Source organism: Acipenser ruthenus, chromosome 8, assembly GCF_902713425.1.
Source record: "Acipenser ruthenus chromosome 8, fAciRut3.2 maternal haplotype, whole genome shotgun sequence".
Taxonomy (NCBI): Eukaryota; Metazoa; Chordata; class Actinopteri; order Acipenseriformes; family Acipenseridae; genus Acipenser; species Acipenser ruthenus.
Window position 1 is genome coordinate 46,428,558 of NC_081196.1, and position 26,029 is coordinate 46,454,586.

Here is a 26,029-nt window from a genome sequence, read left to right on the forward strand (position 1 = left end):
ATGGTTCAGGGGGCAGCAGCTAGGGCTCCTCCCCCGTAATATCAATGAATCCCTCTGTTTAAACCCTGGGTCACGCTCTTATTCTTTGTCTCGCTTTTTCGTTTTCCTCTATCCCTGCTCCTCCACTACGCTGCGCCACCTCTACAGCAGACTCCATCTTGGGGCAAGTGAAGCTCACTTCCTAACTTTAGAGGCCCAGCCACGCTGGCCTCGTCCTCCACCAGGAAGGTTCTCCACGAGCCAGAGGGGACCCCCGGCCAAATCTATCCTACCACTTTTGTTTTCCTGTTCTCTATTACTCTAGGTTCTTGGGGGAAGTAATGGGTTGCTCGCGAGGTGGTTCAGACAGCTTAAAATATGATGGCTCTGTGACGGTATAGGCAATTCACACAGACCAAAATGCCGCATTAGTGCCGGTTCTGAGCCGTCATAATTCATCTATGTGACAGGGGTATAAGTTATCTAAACTCTTCTAGCCTTCAGCAAAATCTCTGTCATGAAACCAAGGGTATGGAAACAATACCATCTGCTGCAAATGAATATATTATTATGAAACAACCCTAATTTGTTTATGTCACTGTGTCTTTATTTCTGTCAGGATCAAAGACCACTCTAAGTTGCAGCCAATATTGTTATTTTAATGCCAGAAGGTTTAGTGGGTGGTTGAATCATTGAGTAAATATGAAAATATAAATGGGTCACCTTGTGAATTAAACTTCCTTTTAGCCAGCGTGCTTCTTTGTTAGAACAATTTAATGACTTATTTATCCTTTGTCAATTTAATTAAATTCATGTATTTCATTAAGACTGCTAGTATTACAATAATTTCCGATTTACATACAAAATGCTAATGTTTTCCCCAGGCCAATTAATTACAAAAATGAACATCCTGTATTTTTAATTAACAAGGTTACTTTGAAAGACTCAGCACTTTCGTAAAAATACAGCATTAAAAATATGTGGAACGTTTAACAAGCTAAATAAAATAAATGCAGCACTAGAACAGTGGGGTTTGTTCATTACAGCATTCTAAAGTGACAGATTAAAATATTGCCAGCATTTACGTACAGACAGAAATACATTCGATGGACTTGCATTTACTGTTTTATGACATAACCTTGGTACACAAATGACCCTGTTTTTAATGCTGATATTTTGATCAGCAATAAACCTGATCGCAAGTCATTCTATTTCGTTACCTAACCTACAATGTATTTAAATAACCATAAATCAGTGATGAAATGACATTCCCCCCTCCTGATACATAATGGAACGAGGCACTGAAGGATACACATTACAGCAACATGCTTGTTGGAGTGCAAAGACAGCTTCCAACTGCATTTGTATATTGGAAGAGTCATTGAGCTAGGAAATTAAGATTAAACACTTGAAGCATTCAAGGAGATTGGGATACTAAATGGATGAGACAAGCATTTATAAAATGTCAGATTTGTCAGGTCTCAAGCATGCTATTTGTTTTTTGACAGTTTTGTAGTTTTCAATGATTGATGGGTATACCCCTTATCAATGTCTTCTGTGTCAGAGCACATCACAGACTAATCTTCTCAATCACAAACCAGCAAATTGATTAATACTCACTGCGGCTTTGAACTTTTCCGTTTACTTACCAACCGAGGTAAAATTAGAAACTACTAGTAAATAACAACTAAGCACCAAATGCTCCCCGCAATACTGAGAGTGCACGACCTTGCCCAGGATCCTTAACCACACCAGCCTAGGACAGTGATCTGGACATCCTTGACTATTCTGTAACTACAGAAACTGAAAGGATTGCAAAGGCTACTCTTCCCTAATGAACTACCAGCCTATTGAACTACCCCAGCTCTTATATTTTAAAGTTTTGAATTTTAGAAACAGGGCTTAAGAACCTGAAGATGATGTAAATGTGGGTCCCTTTGCTGTAAATTAGCAGCAGTGGCGACGTTTGTCCCACAGTGGCCCCATGCAAAGCTTGATTCCGGGGCTCCTATTCCCTATTCTTACCAATAATACTACGCTATGATACCATGACTTTCAAACAGAGCACCAATGACACTTAAATGTATTGCACTTTACTACAGCAATCGCAAAAAAACCCCCCAAAAAAACACACTCACAGAGGCAGTTGGAAATTAACCTTTTGTGCTTTCGCACCGGCAGTCTGCAATAATAGCTAAATAATCCCGTTTTGGGCAAATGTGGTGCACGATCGATATCTGCCCTAGTTCAGTCAAACATCCCTGCGACATGGTAGAAAGTAAATATTTTTTTTAATTAATTTCAGTTTGAGTGAGAAAAGCTTCCCTCCCCTGACGCTACTGTGACAGGCACAGTCAAAAGCAAACGCAAGTTAATAATACTGAGGTTAGGATACAGGTCCAACAAATTTCCCTTGTAGATGTAGTCGAGCATCTCAAGAGGTGAGGACAATATATTGCGCATTTATTTTAATTGGTTTCCAGGTTCATTCAAACACACAGCCCTACTCGTGTGAGGCACTATACAGTTGCAATCTTTTGCAGAGGCCTATCATTTTGAACAACAGCTGCATATCATCCATATGCTTCATTATGAGTGACATCTGTTAATTAGACCCAACTGCTGTTCCTCAGTTTGCTGCACACTAGTAATGTTTGGCTCTTCATACAGAGAAGTTGGTGACCATCTGTTCAGAATGAACATTAAATGAGAATAAGGTTGCCCATCTTCCCCTCTGGTAAAGCCAGATGCTATTCCTGTCTCATCCTCAGTAATATTACACTGGCACTTATTAAACACAACGGTAACACTTTATTGTGATTGGCATAAATACGTATTTAATCAGTATGCAAGGAAGATGATACAAGTCTGTCTCGCAGTCCTCAAACCACAGACACTACAAAAATATAGGTTGATTTCTCACCCAGTGAGAACACTAGGTTGCTCCCTTCTTCTGAGCTACCAACAGCACAGTTTTCCTTGACCAGACCCAACCTTGTTCATGATAGTGGTGTGACTATTTATATTGAAATAAGGTCAAATGCTCATCAGACTGGCTGAGAATAATAGATTTCTAAACATCATTTAAAATAACCGGTAGCTACACAAACTTTTCTGGTGTGTTGCACGAAAGCTATACTTATTTTTAAAGCTCTCTGATATCTGTCATGGGAGTTTCAGCTGTTATTCTTTGATGTCAGTTCCACGGTCTAGTGCTAAAATGCAATCACTCATGAATAGTACATGAGCACTCAGTAAACAGTTAAGAGTCTTTATGGGCTTACTGCCTGCAAGGCAACCGCAACTGCAAGATGTGGAAACACAAGATAATAGGTGTTTACTATATCAAAAATGAGGTACTACAAATCCTAAACTGTGATGAATAGCTAGATGCTGTTATTGTCATACTATAGTGTAGTCCCTTGTGTTTCAGTGTTACCAGATGTTTACAATACTTTCCCTCTCAATCGTAATTACTTTTAGCTTTCATAACAGATATGGCCACTGAAAGCTGAACAGTAATGATAAAGAATCAGTTTTTATGAGAAAGTCATTACTTGGCAGTAATTTATCTCCTGTGGAGATCTTATCATGAACTAGGCAATAAATCATTGTTAGACCTTTTAATCACAGTATAAATATTTTCATTCAATTGCTGTCAACCATAAAATATATAACTTACATCCACTGGGGACAGTGTTGCAGGGAGACACGGTTACAATTTGGTGTACCAGCTGTACTTAAAGAAGACATGTTTGAGAGCTCTACAGAGGCCACAGGGGTGCTTTTATCTTTTGAGTTTTATAAAGTCACCATGATGTGATAACTCAAAAAGAAACAAATCATTCTAAACAAGAACAAGAATACGTCAATTAAGATACCAGTTTCATACATGTACCAAGTTACTCGTTAAAACATATATTTGAGAAAATCCAGTAAACTATCTTACAATTGTAATGAATAGCACTCACTGGTCTCTCGGCTTGTCTGAAATTAGATTTTGAAAATGTATATTAGAGCTCTACTTGTACCCTACACTGGTTCTCCAGTCTGACCCAGAGCTCAGCCTCAATGAACTGAGAAATGTGAGGACACTGGACAATAACTGGAGTGATGTGTGAACCTCATTTCTCAAATCAAAAGCTAGCTGCTCAGCTAGCAGTATTGATACCACTTTAATTTAAAGGTCCAATACTATATTGATAACCAGTGCTTTTCTTACCTCTCTTTAACATAACACCATTCTCACAAGTCTTGGAGTTGGCTGTTGTTACATTAGGGGCATTATTTTTTGTTCTGAAACATTTCACTTCTTTTCTATTACAGAAAGCATTACCTATGCCTTACAATCATGGGCTCACTGCCTGCCTATTACATGTCTAGAATTCATTGTCTTTTGTGACATGGGTTTGTCACACAACGAATGCAAAAGGCAACCACTCTTCACACGACTGCAGTAAAGCAAAGAGCACTTGTGAAGTATTGCATATCATACAATTTAAATTCATTGAGCGTTGCTACTGTCTCCATTTTCAACCTCCGCTCTTAATTAGTATCTAATTAACTTGTTAGTTATTTAAAATGTTGACAGAGAGTTTTTAAAGGACTTTGGGCAATCAAGTGTAAATTAGTGTCAGAGGATGCTCAGCAGAATCTTAAGTGCTGTTGACGTTTTCTTATAGCTATGGGTAATTCACTGATACAGGAGACAGAAAGTTGTAGTGTTAAACACCACTCGGGTGCACTATTTATTGATCACCAGCAGGTGGCACTAAAGTTCCACCGATGCCAGATACCAACAATGGTAAATGAGACACGGCCAGATAGACACTCGCAGGTACCTAAACAAATAATTATCAAAAACAAAAGGTACAAAGAAAAAGAGAAAATAAAATACTTTTAACAAACTACAAAATAAAGGTGCTGCACTCTGCAGCTTTACCCCGACTGTCGCTATCCGCACGGCCCGGGTCTCTGTCCTACGCTCACCTATTCCCTCAACCTGCTTTGCAGATACTTTCCGGGGTTCTGCCCAAGTTTTTCCCCTGCTACTAAAAAAAATCATTTTTCTTTCTTTTTATTTTGTTTTGTTTTGTTCCTCTCTGGCTGTGCTTGGTCCGGCAGCAGTGCTTCCGCGAGCTTGTTTTACATCTTAAAGGGGCAGGGCTGAGGGAACAACAGAACATTATTTTATAGGCCCAGCAATCCCCCAAGGCCCGCCTCTCAGCCACTCAGAGAGAAGGAAAGCCAACACACCCTCTTCCCCACCTCCCCGTGTCACTGCCAAGACTGACAGGAGGATCTTACGAGGCTGCTGCCCTCTTCCTGCAGCACCATGCATGCGTCAGACAGTCAGCCCAGATCTCCCCTGTCACACTTAGGAACACAGTAATAAACATAAATTTAGACAAGCGCTCAACAAGTACTTTCAAGAATTCATGACATCTTCGTGCACATCCCATGCTAAAAGATATAATAGAGTGTAACCATGCAAAATGTGGAATGATCTACATAATTAAATACCAGAGAGCCCTGCCAGATTGGTCCACAATTATAGTGGTGAATATTGTTACAATTAGAGGAAATATGTTTTTATTTAAAAAGCTTTGCTGGTGTTCTCCCAGTTTCTCTGTGTCATTATTGTTTTTTTCCTGCAGCAGACTAGACCAGGTTGTTGTTTATCCATGTTTTATTAAAGCTATTTTTATACCTTTACCACCTCCTCCGTTATTTTCTCTGCTGCCTGGTTTCTGTGAACTCTGTTTCCTGAAAGCAATCACTGAGGCTGAACAGTGGTAAAACACAGTCACATTAGATTATGTCTCATATTTTCAAAATGCCATGTTCATCCAATTTAATACAATGAATGGATTTGTCACTCTAATGTTCTTGTATTGTTGCTGTAACGGGTTTCAAATGAGGGAGCTTGGCTCTGGAAGAAGCTCATATAACTCCTGTGTTGGCCTCATTACACTGGCTTCCAGTGTGTTTTAGAATTGATTTTAAAAACTTACTATTGGCATAAAAAGCACTAAATGGCTTGGCACAGGATTACCTTGTAACAAGGTTACCTAAAATAGGTTTTTGTGTAGCATAAAGAAACAACCCCAACCTAATTAAATGTCACCCCTTTAAAAACTTGTAGTTCTTCTACTTGTAATCCTCTGTTCTATGCTTTGCTGGTTCCAGGTGATTGATAGCAATGTTGTTGTACCTGTTTTTTCTGTTTTTTTCTTGATAAAATGCTTAAAGCCAGCTGAGTAGCGAGCTAGCTTGAAGCTGGCTTAAGAGTAGGGTTATCTGGCCTCTCTTCCTGCCTTAAACTTAAAATCATTTGTAGAAATTATTCAAGAAAGCACTGATATTTCTAACAACATATAGTTGCAGAGTTTAACCTTTTTAATAGACTTCTGTGTTTTTTTTAACTAAGGATTGTCTTCTGGACTCTATTATTATTATTATTATTATTATTATTATTATTATTATTATTATTTATTTCTTAGCAGACGCCCTTATCCAGGGCGACTTACAATTGTTAGAAGATATCACATTATTTATACATACAATTACCCATTTATACAGTTGGGTTTTTACTGGAGCAATCTAGGTAAAGTACCTTGCTCAGGGGTACAGCAGCAGTGTCCCCCACTGGGGATTGAACCCACAACCCTCCGGTCAAGAGTCCAGAGCCCTAACCACTACTTTTTGTGTGGATTATTAATTAGATTTATTGGACTTTGGGCACTAACAAGATTTTTGCTGATTGATATTATAAATATATTTTAACTCATTTGCAACTGGACTATATGTTGGTATTTTTGTAAATATTGTATATTCATTGAGTGTTTAAACAGGTTTAAACTGTTTCGTTTTCGTGCATTTCTATAATAAGGGACAGACCAACCTAGAAATAGTTCTTGCCTTGTGCTGCATTGTTTCATGGTGGTATTGGGGTTTGGGGTTAACTGTGTTGCATACATCTGTGTAGATCACTGTTAGGGTGGCTGTATAATACATTTGATTTATATTGTTATAATACGATCTCCTTGAATTATTGGTATATTTTCTGTCGATTTCTTAGTGCATGCTGTTTGATCGTTAACCCTAGCAGAGATCATATCCACATATAAACCTCTGTGCACTTTAAGGTCAGCTAATGCTAGCCTTTTGTGCCCCCCAAAGGTAAAATTGAAAAGGAGAAGAGAAAGGGCTTTTAGTTCTAATGCCCCCAGATTGTGGTTACTCCTTGCCCTTTTCTATTAGAGATGCTGCTTCTTTCAATATTTTTAAGTTTAGATTAAAGACTTAATTTTATAGTTTAGCCTTTTTAAACCTGACTTACAAATATAATTTTTTTAGCTATTTTATTTGCTTATTTTTGTAATTTTGTGTTTTATCAGTCTTATTAATTTCCTGTTTTCTTCAATTGTTATTGTTGGTTTTATTTTCTATTATTATTATTATTATTATTATTATTATTATTATTATTATTATTATTATTATTATTATTATTATTATTATTGTTGTTATTATCTTTTATTGTTACTTTGTAATTTTTTACAACTTCCTACTTCTTGATATTGCATATTCGCTTTGAGATACTGTGGTATAAAACACACTCTGTAAAAATAAAATACATTTAAATTGAAATTCAATTGAAGTGTGGCCCAGCTTTTGACACTGAGACTATACCTGCTTCTGAATTCTAGTTGCTCATGCCAGCTGCTCATGTCTGGCTGTAGCAAATACAGTGAACCCCTTATTCCTGAAACAATCTGTTGCGGATTCCCATAAAACGAATGCCAAACAGTTATCTGTACATTACTTGATTCAGTTGATGGCTTTGCAGATTTTTAATCTGTGATATTTGGTTGGCTAATGACAGGAAAGAAGGCCCTGAAGAGGTGTGGACAATGTCACTCTCTTGGTGAAAAATTACCAAGGAAGTTGAAGCCAAAGCCTGCAGAAAGAGCTTTATTTAACCTAGTCTAGTACCAGGAATCATGGTTTAAAATGAAAATACATGTTTGCTTCCTTCCGATTAAAACTACAGATTTTAGACTTTTATTGTGATTGGATGATCCTGTCCCTCTGCTTTGTGTTTTTTTGTTGTTGTTGTAGAACAGCGCCATCTTGAGGTTTGCACAGTTTTTAATTATACATTTTAATTATAATAATTAAAATAGTCCTGTGAAGAGTTCAGCTAAACTAAAACAAATATAAAAAAATGTGTCATTTCCTTTTCTGAGGTAGCCTTTGAAATACAAAAATCTTTTCCAAGATGGTTGCTGATCTTTGTTCTTGTAAAGAAAAATAATTACCCCAGCAGTGCTGTTTGTTATTCCAGGTTTTAAATATTTTCGTCTGTTACACTGCATGATTATTGTGGTCTTACGTGTTAAGTTTACATACCCAACTCTCTAGGGCTATCGAGACTTAAAAGCGGAAATAAATAATAATTAAAAAGTAGGTATTCACCCTTCACCCAGAAACATTCCAACAATGTGCTAAACTGTTCTGTTACATTTTCTTATAGACTATAAACACTGCATCTTATCTATGTGTTTGAGTTCCAGAATGTACCCCTGTTGCTGCTTTAGTAAGGCACTCTGCTTTGTTTTATTCATTGCAGGTCTCACTGGGTGTCGCTGAGGGAGATTCTTCTTACGTTGCTCAGGAAGAATCGGCAAGTTCGTGCCAGAGTGGAGATGTGATGGGAATACGAGAGGCAGGGGTCCAGGGTGACTCCACACTTTAGACACAAAACAGGACAAGAAATCATTGGTGGTTTTTAATTTATTTTATTTAAGCTAAGTTTAAATACTAGCCTCCACTTCCTGCATGGGAAAAATATGAATTTTACTAACTGGCTAAAAATAAAGCATGGTGCTCAATAAGAACCCATATTATTATTATTATTATTATTATTATTATTATTATTATTATTATTATTATTAAAAGTATGAACACATATCTGTGGGGTAATCAAAGAATGCAATCTTCGTTTGTAATTCATTTACCATTTAAAATATTCATTTACTGTACATTATGCCCGTGCTTTGAAAGTAAACATCAGATTTTTTTCAAATGTTGCTAACTGACTGTTATATGATTGGTCAATCTACCCACAAACGGCCAATTTTTTGTGTTAGAGAATGATCTCTCATTGGCTGTGCGACGTATGACGAACATGTGTCTGAGTTAGAGCCGCGACTGCGCAATTGCAAGGTAGAACACTGAAACAGAAGACAAGAGCGAGAATTAAAAATAAAGTAGTGTATTAAAATAAAAACACTGCTACCGAACACAAGTGAAAGCGCATTATCAATACTCTTGCGTTATTAATGGAAAAGGTTGTGTGTGATAAACACGGTAAGTACTATTGAGAATCTGTAGGCTTGTATTTGAAATGTTTCCATTGTGGGCCACACAGAAACATTGCGACATGTTGTTTTATTATGTCTAGAAACCATTTGCCTGCTGAAGACTGGTGTTCGAGATGGACCCAACAAAGGGAAGAGTTTTTATCTGTGTGGAGCGCAACGTGGGGATCCCTGTGACTTTACAAGGCGAACTGAGTATGTGTTTTCACGAAGTATTCGGCAGTGCTGTGGCATGCAGATTTCTACTCTGTGTACAACAGTATGGACAGCCTTGATAAATATTGCAACTGTGTTAATACCCCCTGCGTAACTACAGAGCGACCTACAAACACGGCTTCTAACATTAACATAGCTAAAGATCTGACTATTCCTATTCAATATTTTTACACTAGTACAGTGTTAACTTTGGGTGTACTTACTGTACAGTTGTCATTCCTTGTACAGTTGTCATCTTTCACTATGTTAAAAAATATGTGGTAGGGATGCAACGGTTAGGATTTTCCCAAACTTAAAGAATCTCTCTCTCTCTCTCTCTCTCTCTCTCTCTCTCTCTCTCTCTCTCTCTCTCTCTCTCTCTCTCTCTCTCTCTCTCTCTCTCTCTCTCTCTCTCTCTCTCTCTCTCTCTCTCTCTCTCTCTCTCATCCATCGTGGGCCTCGTTGGGTGCTTGCTATTTGTATCTGTAACCTATATCGCTTTTCTTTTAATAACGGTCCAGACAGGTAATTGTCTGTATGTGTATATATGCCTTCAAGTTAACTGTAGAGCACCGGGAAGCAAGTTAATGACATTGCTAGGAAGGTCCATTTTTTAAAGTGCTTAGTGTTGATTGTAGAAGTACCCTTGGCACGGCATTGACAATACTTGTGTCTGTTAAATTACTCTGTAGACCTAATTTAGACTTCATAAAAAATGAAATACTGATACTAAACTGAACTGATCATAATCGACTTGCATCCCAAGTAGGTGGTAGATAATATAGTTCAAATATCATAAGGGAATCTTACACTTGTCTATGTACCAACAGCCTTAAGTTTTATATCTTACAGATGTGGTTAATATCATTTTGGGGCAGTATTTATAGTGTTTATTTATTTTTTTAATCGCTTTTGTTTTCTCCTAGCATCCCTCCGTCTCACTGCTTGCTTCATGAGGACTCATTGGTGGAACTACAGGCTCTTGTGAAACAAGATGATAGACAACACTACAGGTGTGCTGTATACAAGTTTTTTTGTTTGTTTTTTTTGCAATCAAGTTACAAAACAACAGTACTATTTAGAGTGACAATGAAGACTTTTAAAATGTTGGTTTCAGGTTATTCTTCCGGTGTGTTGAAGGAAAGACTGAAAGAAGAAAGTGGTGTGGGAATATCCCATGGCAGGTATGCACCCTGGTTATTTTTCACACCTATGATAACATGCCTGCAGGTTGGGTTTGGCTCATTTTCTTTTTAAAATAAGTTGGGTGCCTGAATCTCTGCTAATGTAATGTGAAATTATTTCTCTTTATATTACTAACAAACAAATCCTTATTTGTAGCACCCTGAACCGAAAAAAAACATCCCCACCTCTGACAGAGAATCTGAGTTCCTCAAACCTCGAAAGGAGAGAAACCCATTCAAAGCCCAGAATGGGAACGGGGAACCCTCAGATTGGAAAGTTCTTCATGAAAATGGAGGTGGTAAAGATGAAGAAAGGAAGGGAGGGGTGGAGAGTGGATCTGAGACTTCCAGCAAAGGTCCAACACCATCTACTGACTGGAGGAACAGACAACTGCCAGCAGGTGTGAAGATAAAGACGAGGTCACCTGCGGAGGCAGAAAACAGTGGTAAACTTCCTAAGGAGGTAATAGACAAGAGTAAAACAGGGGAGGATAATTCACCTGCAGATACAAGTGAAGATAAATCTGGAACAGATCATTTGGAGATCGAAAAAGCTTCCCACCTTGATAACGGACAGTTAAAGGGCATACCAGTCGAAGGGGAGAAACCTGTGAGAATAAGTAAACATTCAGACCTGAAAAAACACGAGAAACCAAACAAAGGGGAAAAATCCAAGTACTCCACAGACACAAAGGAAAGAGGAAGTATTGGTGAAATGCACTTGAAGGATTCATCAACAAAGGAAAGGCAATCGGATCAGAAAAAAGACCATGCAAGTGAGACTCACAAAAAGGAACAAAAGTCAAAGCAGGAGGAAGCCAGTCGAGAGAACAGCAGTGACGCTCCAGAGGGAAGTGGAGTGGCCAAAAAGGAGTCGCCAAAGACAAAAGAAACTGGCGTTCACCTGGAGAGGAAGAAAGAGGCTTCAAATGGGGAGCCATCGAAAGGGCAGCCTTCAGCTGATGCAGGTGGAACATATAAGTCCTTTGGTGAACATGTGGTGGAGAAAGAAAAGAGAGTTGAGCAGAAACATGGGGATGTTATTGTTATTGATGATGAGGAGGATGTGGTGGGTTCTGCTCCGGCTAGCCAGAAGCAGCCAGTTGCAGTGGCTCCAGTGAAGCCTGCTCTTAGCATGGTGCAAAAAACTATTACATCTTTCCCTGGATTTAATCCTGCATCTCAGTTACAACATAATTCTATGGCTCTGCATAACCAGCTCGCAACTCAACTGAAACAGAAGAAGGTATGTTTGCCATTGAAGTGTATGCTTTTAAAGATGAGGTGATTTGGACCTGTATTGCCAGAAACTGTGGAAAAAACAAAAAAAAACAACAAATAAAAAACCTGAATAATTCAAGCGCTTCTCTCATGAAAATGACATAGTCCATTGAAATTTAAAAATTCTCCATTCTTATCTCCAAGAAAGAATGTGTTTGTGTGTGTTGGTGGGAACAGGTGCAAGTCTGGAGGCAACATCCAGGTTTATTACTAACCCTGGATACATTAATGCAAATATCAAAATAATCATGCATCTCAATATGTAGGTCACAGGAGGAAACAGACCAGATGCTCATGATTGTATTATTATTATTATTATTATTATTATTTATTTATTTATTTTTTTTACAAAGGCCACTATGACAACCGTGAATCTCTCAGCCCTTCCTGATAAAGGCCAAAGGCTTTTGAACCAAGTTAAGGAACTGGAAGATGCACTAGGCTCTCTGAGTCTAACTCCTGTTTCAGACTGTGATGGGAATCAAGTTGGTAAGACTGCAACTAGAGTGCTTATGTTTTTATGCTCTTATAATAATCTAAACTGTGAAAGTATGGATTGATTCCTTAGAGATGTGGACAGCAACATATTATACAATTACTAAATAATAATGTGTCTGAGTGCACATGATAAATTGTTGAAATGTTTAGTTCATGGGAATTGATTGTATTGTGGCCTCTTGCAGAACCACAAATTTGGTCACTGTTAAATATATTTTGTTAACACTTTTAAAACAAGATATATTCTTGGTAAACGTTAACCATTACAAAAATGATTTTATACATATAATTAAGGTGACTTAAGTGGTATGTTAAAAAAAATATGTTCTTATTATTTATTTAATTTTTTTGTTGTTGTTTAGGCACTGGAAACAGTTTGGCAATGCATCAGGTATCCGTTCCAAGCCAGTTTAATCCATTCTGTCGAACCAGTAGTGATCAGAAGGGAACCATCCTATTGGACAAGCCACTACCCTATCAGGATGCTCGTTCAGGAACTCTGGGGCTGCAGTTTCATGGAGGTCCTTCCTTTAGCCAGGGCTATGGCCAGGCATATGGAGGTATGGAATGTTTTTTGTCAGCAGGAATGCAACAAGTAAAGATGCACACATAAAATGAATATTGTAGCTAAAATCCCTTGCCTTTAAATTGTTGGACACTTTGAACTTGACCCCTGACTTTATATGGAGGTCATTTTCTGTTAAGTGGCTTTTCCATTTCAATGATTACATGCCACACATTGCATTCAATTTCAGTTCTCTTCTAACTTTTTTGATTATTGGTTAGATATTACGATCCAGCAGAGACTGATCCTCTGGGAATGGGTTTGCAATGTGATTTTGACTTTTGTATGCAGACCACCAGCGACTATACAGCTTGGGAAAATAGCAAAAGATTTCAAATTCCTCAAAGAATTTTGTGACTGATTTAAATGTTTTAATTTATTTTATCTCTGAGTGGTCTCTCTGGACATACTCTAAAACGTATGACATTATTTTCCTTGTCCCTTGTTGCCTCTCCCTTTAGTAAACTCACAATACAGCGCTTTGTATGGAGGTCGTATGACTGACGACAGGCTTCTGGCTGTCCGTAATGCAACTGCTGATGCTATTGACCATCTACATAAATCTCTGGAGTCCTGTCCTACTGCAGAAACAGAAGCTGAGGACCCAAAGGGGCTCAAAGTATGTACACTAGACTCCAGCAGTAAACTATTCTTAGCAAGTCGCTTTGCCCTCTGATTTTTAATTGATAAGGTCTAATTGGCAACATACAAATCAGAGGAAGTGTGTTGGTGGGAAATTGCTGTTTGGTGGAAATTATTCATGAAATAATGGGATTCATACAACACAACAACCGCAGGCAAAATATTACGTTGTTTTTTGTTTTGTTTTTTTTAATTGCTTTTGAAAGGACAACTGTAATCTAGGACTGTTATGGCAGGTGTTTCTGATATTTTGTCCTACAACTGTACACTTAAAAGGTGAAATGTCCTTGTATTTAAGCCACTGTATACTCCTCTTTCCTAAGGTCACCCTGCTGCCTCACCAGAAGCAGGCTTTGGCATGGTTACTTTGGCGCGAGACTCAAAAACCATGTGGAGGAATTCTGGGTAACATTGATTTCAAAAGCTTGTTATTTACAGTGATAGAGCTTGTAAATGAAATCCATAGCATCCAGCTGCAACATGTTTCAGAGGGAGAAAGCTTGTGTGAAAATGTCAATTTTTTAAGAAGTTGCGTGCTAAATTTAATTGATACAGGTATGTGATAGTGGGATAAGGCAGCTTTAAGTTAGGGAGTAATTGCCTTTACTTGTTGTAAAATGAAGTAAGCACATGTGTGACCCTCTGTGTCCAACCTTCCACAGCTGATGATATGGGTCTGGGGAAGACGCTGACGATGATTGCACTTATTCTGTCTCAGAAAGCCAAAGAAAAGAAGAAAGAAAAAGAAGACAAAAAGCAGGAGGGATGGATTTCAAAAAGTGGTAATGAAATGTATATTCCATTCTCTCCACCCTTTAAAGTGCTTTGTAATCAATGTTCTTACCATTTTAGCTTTATTAAAACATTTTATTGATGTGCTACCATTGAATATTTCCAATAAAGCGATGGATATGGTGGTGTCGCTCCATGTGTATTCGTACATTTTGAGAAGTGATGTATGTACAGTACATGTTACTCTTACATTTTGATCTAAAATCTAGAGAACGCTTGTGATGAAATGTGGTAAAGCACACTTGCGTACAAGTAAGTGTGATTATCAGTATATGGAGGTACCTGTCTGGAATCGGATGTAGTCAAGGTGGTCTGCTTTTTTTTCATGCCGCTGATGGCTATATTTTTGTAATCATACCTCTGTTACTGACATACTTGTTTGATTGTTTATTACTGCAGATTCGTCATGTGTGAACTCACAGGGGACTTTGATTATCTGCCCTGCCTCTCTTATCCACCACTGGAAGAAAGAGATAGAGAGGCATGTCAAAGGCAGTAAACTGAGTGTGTATGTGTACCATGGAGCAAACCGAGAGAGGAATGCAAAGGTGTAAGTTTAACCAGAACCGATAAATCTGTCCCTTTGCTCTAAAAAGCAGCACACTACTAGTCCTCAGTTTGCTTAACAATTTGTATTTGTTCATGAAAATCCAAGAACTTACATTCTTCTTTTTTATTTTTTTTATTTTTTTTTTCTCCTGTAGCCTTGCAGAATACGATGTGGTGATTACAACTTACAGTCTGGTGTCCAAGGAGATTCCAGTGAAGAAGGAGGACGGAGACAAACCAGCTAAAGATGATGACGACCAAGTGAGAAGAGAATGCTTGATTATTGGAATTTCTCAGCTAAAACTTAACGCAAATACAAACCAGGTATATTGTGAACTTTTTTTTTTTTTTTTAGGACATTTCATTACCTCGTCAACCCTTAGTGCAAGTAACCTGGTGCCGAATCATCCTGGATGAAGGTCACAACATCAAAAACCCGCGTGTGCAGACCTCCATGGCTGTGTGTAAACTACGGGCTAGGAAGCGCTGGGTTGTGACTGGGACTCCCATTCAGAATAACCTGCTCGACATGTACTCGCTGCTGAAGTAAGGGTGATATTATCTATTAATCAAAATCAGTTTTATATTGCCATTTACAAAACACTTAGCTTGATAAGTAGTATAGCACAATGTTTTAATCTGGAGGAAAGATCCAACAAATGTAAAATATATTATTAGCCTTCTGAATTACAACCAAACCCCTGACTGCTACAGGTAGTGCACATAAATTACAGGTTTCTTGTGGTGGCAATGGAAATAGAAAAAAAAAAAAAACGTGGCTTTTAAGCCCCAACTTCTGAAGGAAAAACCGTGAAAGAATGCACTTTTATAGACACCTAGGAATCATATCTTGTTTTATTCTGTTTTCCAAATTAATTTATAATGGTGGGACCCTAATGCTTTACACTTCTGTGTTTGACACTTCTGTCTTTAGGTTCCTCAGGTGCTCGCCCTTTGACGAATATAAGCTGTGGAAGAATCAGGTAGACAATGGTTCAAAGAGGGGAGGAGAAAGACTGAATATTCTCACAAAAACCCTTCTTCTGCGGAGAACGAAAGACCAACTTGATTCCTCTGGAAAACCTTTGGTATGAGCTTTTTTTTCTTTTTTTCTTTTTGTATGTATGTATGTATGTATGCATGTATGCATGTATGTTTCTTTGTGTGTGTGTATGTGTAGGTGAGTGGGAGGATGGGGTGGTGGATATTACTTTTATGTTTACAACATGATAAACATTTTTTAGGTCTCTCTGCCTGAACGTTGCTGCCAAACCCATCGCTTGAAACTTTCTGAGGACGAACAGTCGGTCTATGATGTAGTTTTTGCACAATCCAGGTACTGTACATGTTAAAACAATGGATTTTTCCTAACTGGAGATTTATGATTTTGTAAATATGTAATATAATTATTTGCCAGGTGTATATATTTTTAAAGAAAGGAACATATTCTGCTACTAACAATTATAACTGCATTGCATTTAAAATATGTAGTTACTTGGCCCCCACCTCCATGCATAGACTTTTTTTTTGTTCTTTTTTTTACTGTGGTGTATTATACAGTGTGTTCTGCTTTTGTTAAGTTTAATTCAATAGCTGTGTACGCTTGCTATCCCTGTGACTCTCACAAATGTCATATGTTGAATCATAAATAATTGTTTTAATAAATAAATTATTAAAAAAAAAAAAAAAAAAAAAAAAAAATCAAATTTCAGTTCCAGAGAAGGTCATGCGGTGAGTACTACTGCCCCACCAACCAAAATGACTTGCTGGTTTTTAAAAGGCTGATCACAATGTGTAATTGTATGAGGTGAGGGACAGGGCAGTCTAGGTTTTCGGGAGCATTTGATGAATCCTGATCATCTCTTGCAGATCAACACTACAGTCATATCTGAAGAGACACGAAGGTGGGGATTCCAAACACAGCGGGCAGGCTGATAACCCCTTTGACAAAGGTCAGAGTTTTATTGTTTACAACTGTACTGTTTACAGTGTATGAATATACAGTATGTGTATCTTTTGGGTAATGTATAGTTATCAGGATCAGGGATGCAAATATTTTTTTGCTGTCAATTTTTCTTTTGATTCAACTGCTCAGGCTATTTGCACGGTAAAGGCTGATCAAGAGAGAAGTGCATAGATGAAAATCAATATTTCTAAATTCAAGTAAAAATGACAAGTTAATTAAAAAAAAAAAAAAAAAAGTAATTAACAAGCAAACAGCCCTCTAGGTGCCGCTAGAATGTATTATCTTGAAAATATGTTTTATTTGCACTAGACTGCTTGTGAAAGATGAAACCTGCTCATGGTAATACATTCTGGCTGCCAGGGGAGCCTATGTGTAGCTCAGTGTATGTGAATGTGCTTGAATATGAAACCAAACCTGGAAAAATAAGAAGCCTATGAGTGCAAAGCTCAGTCACAGCTATAGCATGTTTTGAAATAATTTGTGTTTTAGAACACACAGGTGATATAGTCACTCTTTTCAGATTGCTGACTGAATAACTTATTTTGTTAGTGTATTTCCTATTTGTATATAGTGCTAAATTGATGATATTTTTATGTTCATGTAGGTACAATAAATGTATTTCTACATACAGACTACTTCTGTTTTTTTTTGTTTTTTTATTAGAGCAGTGGCAGAAGACTAACTTTTAATATTTCTGTGCAGAACCATAGCACTGAGGAACTATCTAACACGTTTACTTTTTCTCTAGTGGCACGAGAGTTTGGTGCAAGCCAGTCTGGTTCCCAGCCTCAGTCCCAAGCCTCCAGCACAGTGCACATTCTATCCCTGCTGCTAAGACTGCGGCAGTGCTGCGGACACCTTTCCCTGCTTAAAAAGGTAATGAAACTGGGATCTACTACCAAATATATACAGTGCACTGCCCAGTTAACTTGTTAGTAGAACTGTATCTATAACTATACATTTGTGAAAAATAAATAGCTTGCAGAACTTCTGGACACTCGTTTAGTACTGTGCTAATTTTCTTTATTTGTTTTATCTTGTGTAGTGCCTATTTACTGTATTGACACTTGTGTTAATAGACCATCCTGTCTTGTCTTGTGTGTTAAAAACATGCAGTATCTGCTTTTTATGTTTTTTTAGAGAGCTTTAAAGTTCAATTTTAGATTGTTTGTTTGATTTTAAATGTTTTTTTGTGTACTACTAAAGTAAGATCAATATATTTAAAAGAAAAAAAAAGCCTGTTCTTTTTAATGTTTGTTACATTCCCCTGTAGAAGATGGGAGGAAGAACATGCTTTTTTGGATTGTGAAATAATGAGATTTTGAGGCACTTTTGTGTGTACCGCATTTTTGTGTGTTATCTTTAAAAAAATTCCCAGGAATTTTTCTGAGTTTATTTTACATATATTAAAATAGGGATAAAATAGGTAAAAAAAATAAAATAGGTAAAAAAAATTGTTTGTTAGAAATCGGAGGGGGGTGGGGGGGAGAGAATCTCAGTATACACACTTTACATGTGGAATATGATTTGTAGCAGTTCTGGTTTCTGATTAAGTTTTATGTCCCTGGCATGTATGATGAAGCAGAATCTGTGCAAGATGAAGTCACATTTTACCCAGTTAGCTGGTACTATGCGAACGTTTAGGCAATTGCTGCCCTGACGGAAATAGTATCTGCAGAAGGTATAAACATGACATCAGCACAAAACAAGCCAGGTTTACTCACCTTACAATCATAAAACAAAAAGATCATTGACAGAACTGGATGGTGCAAGCCATCGGGAGACGTGTCAAAAATCACACTGGACATTTCCATCAATGCATTCCATAAGTATACCTACTAAAGCATCACCATTTTCTGTCAAATATTTACAATTAAGATTGCTGTCATTAGGCAGTGTTTTAGCTGATGGACATATTGTGCGAAGTCACCAATACATCTCTCTGCAATAAATAGTGGCTGACAGCACTCTGACAAATTCATTAACACAGTCATTCTGTGCTTTCTTTTTATAAAAGCGTGTGTAAAAGCTGCATAAATGGATTGCTTGTCTCTCAGTTCACGTTCTTGTTTTAGATTAATATGCCACATATTTTTTAGTATGTTCTTTTATTGTCAGCGCGAACATGTACCTCAGTGCAGCAGTTTATGCAGTGCTATGCGTCCTGCCTCACCTGACCCACTTCTGCTATTTTAGATTTTTGTATACTTCGAAACATTTGTTTTCTTTTGTATATTCATAAACTGATTTATATTTTCTCCCCATTCCTCATCCACTAAAAAAATTATATTATCGTGTAAGTATTTCAATTTAGTTTTTGGTCAAGCTAGTAGTTGCCATGCCAAGCAATTGCCACAATAGTCAGATTTTGATTGGCCAACATAAACAGGTGATAATGTGTTTGTGAACAGAGAACCACTTTTGAACATTATTTGTTCCTCTGACATCTAAATGTACATGCTGTAGGGCTGCTTATTACAGTCGGAATCAAAATAAAATATAATTATTGGATGTATTTCCTAAAAAATAGTACCAGGAAAATTGAATAGTAGACAAAAATCAGTAAAAACTGACATTTCAGTTAAAGATCCTGTAATTTTTCGGTAAAATTCTGAATAAACCAGAAACGCGGACACTAATTATACTGCAGTAACATGATGTAGAGTTGCAGAATTTAAAGCTGCATTGGCAAATTATGTTATTAAGGCAAAATTCATCACTCGCAATCTGACAAATAAAACAGCGTATTCCCCTCAGCAATTCACCATAACGATTGATTTAGGCCTATTGATGGTTTTTGAATATGTAAAATAAAGTTGACCTTTTAAATTGTTAACACAAATGTAACGAGCACCATTTGTTTCATTGTTTTAAACTCTAGACCCTGGATCATACAGAGCTTCAGAATGAAGGCATCACTCTTTCACTGGATGAGCAGCTCAATGCCCTGTCCCTCTCAGAACTGTCCAGCCCTGACCTGAAATCCACTGTGTCTCTGAATGGGACCAAATTTAAATCTGACCTTTTTGATGACACCAGGGAGAGTACTAAGGTATGGTTGAAAGAAAACTTGTGTCCGCATGTAACGGGGAAGTGTTACGTGTGTTGGTCGTCACTGAATAATCATGAAGCAGACACAGAGCACTGGTGTTGACACTCCGCACAGGTTCACAGTTGGTCTGATGGGTGACCTCTGCACATTTAAAGATCACATGGCACTTTTGAAAATGGCTGGGTGTTAATCTGTTGTGGCTAAATTCCATACTGGGGGATTCTTAGCTAGTGTAAAATAGTTTTGCATGGGAGGGGCGAATAGATCACATATGATCAGAACAGAAGCCATGTGACATGACTCGCCCAGTGAAAAACATTCATCCAATAGAAATTTAAAGCCAAATGAACCTTTTCTTTGTTATTGCTGAGCTTCAGTGGAAGTTGCATGGTTTTCTGTAATACTCATACCTAAACAAACAGGTGTGACATTATAAAAATGTTCCCAGCCATGTGTTTTAATTAGTATGATTTCAGTGTGACTCAGTAGTGATGTTTGTATGCCACTTTCAAAGCTACCTCTGTCTTGTACTGAAATACATTTAAAAATGGATGTAATAAGTATATTAGATTAGTTTATTAAAACTGCGTACTCCTCCATGGGAGGGCAGTGTCTGATCAACGGTGTTGAGCAGAATTCTTGAATTCACAAGGCAATCAGAAATGTTTCATTTTGGCTTTGGGGCTTCTTAGATGCTTGTTTTTATTTAGTTTTAATTGGTATTTTTATTTTTTTGTTTTTTTATTTTTTTAAGATATCTGCAATACTTGCTGAGCTGAAAGAAATTAAAAGTGGTCCAATTATTCAAAAAAGGTAATGTTGTGCTTTTTAACAAAGAAAGGATGTTACACCATATTCACTTTACGTTAAACATAAAAACGTACATTTATATATATATATATATATATATATATATATATATATATATATATACACACACAGTGCCTTGCAAAAGTATTCAGACCCCTGACCAATTCTCTTAGTACTGAATTACAAATGGTACATTGAAATTTCGTTCTGTTTGATATTTTATTTTAAAACACTGAAACTCAAAATCAATTATTGTAAGGTGACATTGGTTTTATGTTGGGGAAATATTTAAAAAAAAATAAAAAACTGAAATATCTTGCTTGCATAAGTATTCAACCCCCACACATTAATATTTGGTAGAGCTACCTTTTGCTGCAATAACAGCTTTAAGTCTTTTGGGGTAAGTATGTACCAGCTTTGCACACAGTGTCGGAGTGATTTTGGCCCATTCTTCTTGGCAGATTTGCTCCAGGTTGTTCAGGTTGGTTGGACGACGCTTGTGGACCGCAATTTTCAAGTAGTGCCACAGATTCTCAATGGGATTGAGATCAGGACTTTGACTGGGCCACTGTAGGACATTCACCTTTTTGTTCTTGAGCCACTCCAATGTTGCTTTGGCCTTGTGCTTGGGATCATTGTCCTGCTGAAAGGTGAATTTCCTCCCAAGCTTCAGTTTTTTAGCGGACTGAAGCAGGTTCTCTTGCAGTATTTCCCTGTATTTTGCTCCATCCATTCTTCCTTCAATTTTAACAAGATGCCCAGTCCCTGCTGATGAGAAGCATCCCCACAGCATGATGCTGCCACCACCATACTTCACTGTAGGGATGGTGTGTCTTGAGGCATGGCAGGGTTAGGTTTGCGCCACACATAGCGCTTTGAGTTTTGGCCAAAAAGCTCTATCTTGGTCTCATCTGACCACAAAACCTTTTCCCACATCGCAGCTGGGTCACTCTCATGCTTTCTGCGAAACTCCAGACGTGCTTTCAGATGGTACTTTTTGAGTAACAGCTTCTTTCTTGCCACCCGCCCATACAGACCAGTGTTATGCAGAGCTCTTGATATGGTTGACTGGTGCACCATTACTCCACTCCCAGTCACTGAACTCTGTAGCTCCTTCAAAGTGATTGTTGGCCTCTCTGTGGCTTCTTTCACAAGTCTCCTTCTTGTTTGAGCGCTGAGTTTTGAGGGACGGCCTTTTCTTGGCAGTGCCTGGGTGGTGTGATGCAGCTTCCACTTCCTGATTATTGATCCAACTGTGCTCACTGGGATATCCAAACACTTGGATATTACTTTGTACCCTTTCCCTAATCTATGCATTTGTATTACTTTATCTCTAACTTCTGTAGAATGCTCTTTGGTCTTCATTTTCCTTCAGATTCACAGCCTGACCAATGATCCTTCAACAGTGGGGTTTTTATCCAGAAAATGTGACAGCAACTTTAATGGTTCACAGGTGGAGGCCAATGGTAAGGTAATTGTGTCCTCGTTAGGGCAATTTCTTTCATCGGTGTAAACTGGAATTTTCCACAGCACAGGGGTTGAATACTTATGCAAGCAAGATATTTCAGTAATATGAGAGAATTGGTCAGGGGTCTGAATATATAATCTACAGCTATGGCCAAAAGTTTTGCACACTTTAAATTTTAGGATTAAGACATAATTTAAAAACAAACAAAAAAAACTATATGAATGTAATTTAGATCTTTTATTTAACGTCATGTAAAAGAAACTACATAATGATATCAAAAGTCTACTGGAATTCATAATAGAGTATTTTATGTTGGATTTTGAAATATCACATTTTTCAATTTTTGTCAGTTTTTCTTAAGTATAAGGAAAACTCCAAAGCGGTATTATTATTATTATTATTATTATTATTATTTATTTCTTAGCAGACGCCCTTATCCAGGGCGACTTACAATTGTTATAAGATATCACATTTATTTTTTACACATTAATATAAATATATACATATATAAAATGCTATATTTTAATTCAAACAGTACATGACTAATTGTAATTCAATATGTTAATGTAACATTATTCATCAGGTTTCATTCGACTTTATGAAGCAAAATGTGTTAATTCTATAGGGTGGTCATAGCTGTGCATCTGTAATAAAGGAAGGTTTTTTTTTTTTTTTGTGACTCATATCACACTTTTTGATTGATTATTACATTGTGTAATTCTTTCTATCAGTGTGATTGTATCACAATGGACAAGCATGCTCCGTGTTGTTGCTGTGCACCTGGACCGAATTGGTTTACGTTGCGCTACAATCGATGGATCTGTCAATCCCAAAAAGAGAATGGATCTCGTGGAGGAATTCAACACCAATCCCAAAGGACCAGAGGTAGTCACACTGAAAGCTACATAAAGCTGTCAGTTTTATTCAGCATCTTGGAGGAAGAATGCATACTGCACATCCCCCCTGCTTCGATCTATATTTATTTAATATGTGGGGATCACATATTAAATAAAATACTGTAAATACAATTATATGCATGTGTGATGTGCCATGAAAAGGTATATGGATGTTTATCTAATTCAGTTATATACATATTAAACAAAAATACTATTAAGTACAATGATATGCATGTGTGATGTGTCAACAAAAAGTATATGACTGCTTTATCTAGTTAAATTACAGTTATGCAATATAAAATTGATTTGTTGCTTGACCAATTCACAGCTGTAAAAATAATTTATAATAAAAGTGGATTTTTTTCTTTCCCGTAAATTGTTCAGGTTATGCTGGTGTCTCTCTGTGCTGGAGGAGTCGGCATAAACCTGATTGGAGGAAATCACCTCTTCTTATTGGACATGCACTGGTAAGGTCAAATAAGCAGTTTAAAGGAGCTCCAGATTACTTCCTGTGTGTAATTATGTCTAATAAGAACAGTGCTACAGAGCTTTGATCCTCATGCCATATGGAGTGATAGTGTGCTCAATATTATTGAGTGTTTTGACAGAACATTGATAGTCTATTTACTGTGCACGTGAAAGTATTGTCATATTTAGTTTCTCATTTATTAAATGTGCTTAGATTAATTATGACTGTAATTACTGCATTTTAGGTGATCCCCTTAAGTCTTGGTTAACTTTCTAGGTATAACACCTGTACTTATTACATGCTCTGCTTGTTTTGATTGTGAATGTGACCTTCATTTCAATCCTCAGGAACCCAGCTCTGGAGGACCAGGCCTGTGACCGTATTTATAGGGTGGGACAGATCAGAAGTGTAACCATACACAGGTGAGAAGACAGTTCCATTAAACTTTTGTTCCACAATGCATATGATAGCCTTTTTCATCTAGTTGTTTTTGTCCTCTCTGGTTTTGAGGCAGTAACCTTGAGGCTCTTAGTAGGTTGGTGAATAGGTTGATGAAGACAAAAAAAAATGCAACAAGGAATACATATTTTTTTTATTATTATTAAATATTTTAAACACATATGCAGCTGGGACTATTGGGCCAAAATAATATCAAATAAAGTATCTATATATATATATATATATATATATATATATATATATATATATATATATATTTTTTTTTTTTTCTTTTCAAAGAATGTGTTGGGCTGGTTGTCAGCTGCATTCTTAGCTACCCAAGAGCAGAAGAGGAAACACATGTATGCATTTTGCTGTGCACTGTTCTTTTTAAGTGAAAGTATTTCATTTTCACTTGACTTTTTTTTTTTTTTTAAATCTTCTGTCTATCATCTTTTTTTTTTTTTTTGGTCCTCTTTTTGTTTAATCTAGGTTTGTATGTGAGGGGACTGTAGAAGATAAGATCACGGAACTTCAAGACAAGAAAAAAGAACTGGCAAAGAAAGTGCTATCGGGTACAGGAGACTCCTTCACCAAACTTACATTGGCTGACCTCAAGATCCTTTTTGGTGTCTGAAATATAGCCTGAAGATTATTATGAATGATTTATGTCTGGAAACTTATTTTGTCACACCTAAGCTTCTGACCTCCCATGACATCACACTGCGATGGACCATTTTGGTGTTCATGCTTCACAGATTGGTATGATCACAAACCACCAATGTCATAACTTCACACCTTTCATGTACTTATATGTTTTTGGAATGTGATTTTGTTTTTAAAAACGTTTTACTGTTTGTAGAAGTTATTTCCTATAATGTTGAAATGTCTCTACAATATACTGTACACAAATGTAATAATAATGCTGTTAGTGTGTGTGTTTTTTCCCCCCAAATGAATAGTTGATTTAAATATGAGATACAAAGATATTAAAAATAATTAGTGATTTATATTAAACTTGGCAGAAATAAATATTCAGGATTCAGTTTATTTATTTCTAATTTGATTTCAAACATTTATTCCTGCAAGTGCAAACCGTACTGTTGGCATGTGCAGTACAGCTATGGCCAAAGGCTTTGCATCACCCTATACCTCATAAAGTATAATGAAACCTGCTGAATAATGTTACATTAGCATTGAATTACATACCGCTTTGTAGTGTTCCATATACTTTCCATAATCTGACACAAATTGAAAAATGTGGCATTTCAAAATCTAACATGAACTGCTGTACTACTATTATGTGATATCTTGTAACAATTTTAAGTCACCCTGGATAAGGGCGTCTGCAAAAAAAAATAAAATAATAATATTATGGCTTCCGGTAGACTTTTATGATATCATTTTGTAGTTTCTTTGATTACATGATGTTAAATAAAATATCTTAATTGTGTTTATATATATATATATGTGTATGTGTGTGTGTGTGTGTGTGTGTGTATATATATATATATATATATATAATATATATAATATGTATATTTATTTATTTATTTATAATTATGTCTCAATCCTACAATTCTAGTTGATGCAAAACTTTTGGCCATAGCTGTATATGATTTGTATCTACTAGAGAGAAAAGTATGGGGAGGAACAGTTTCACAGATTGGCACAAGAAAGTGCTACAAAATGTTAGAGATGCTATTAATGATGCATCAATTACAAATATCTCAGCACAAGATCTTTGGGAAAATAGAAAGTCTGAAAAACAATCTTCAAAACGACAGTCCGTCTTCCTGGGCTCTAGAGCCAGTCCTCCAGCCGCCACAGTCATTCTTCCCAGTCATCCCAAACCGTCCATC

General features: G+C 36.9%; 1 protein-coding gene across 1 annotated transcript; it reads left to right on the plus strand.

Annotated features, from left to right (window-relative positions):
* Positions 1-9,127: 9,127 nt before the first annotated feature.
* ttf2 (transcription termination factor, RNA polymerase II) lies at positions 9,128-25,624 on the plus strand. The gene is made up of 23 exons (XM_034010835.3): positions 9,128-9,351; positions 9,446-9,557; positions 10,484-10,570; positions 10,675-10,741; positions 10,899-11,987; positions 12,376-12,511; positions 12,883-13,080; positions 13,547-13,704; positions 14,051-14,132; positions 14,390-14,509; positions 14,919-15,069; positions 15,224-15,329; positions 15,424-15,614; positions 16,003-16,156; positions 16,313-16,404; positions 16,938-17,020; positions 17,783-17,910; positions 19,916-20,086; positions 20,841-20,899; positions 23,096-23,249; positions 23,645-23,727; positions 24,077-24,151; positions 24,660-25,624. The coding sequence occupies exons 1-23, from the start codon at positions 9,324-9,326 to the stop codon at positions 24,802-24,804; spliced, it is 3,669 nt and encodes a 1,222-aa protein (XP_033866726.3). The 5' UTR covers positions 9,128-9,323; the 3' UTR covers positions 24,805-25,624.
* Positions 25,625-26,029: the final 405 nt, after the last annotated feature.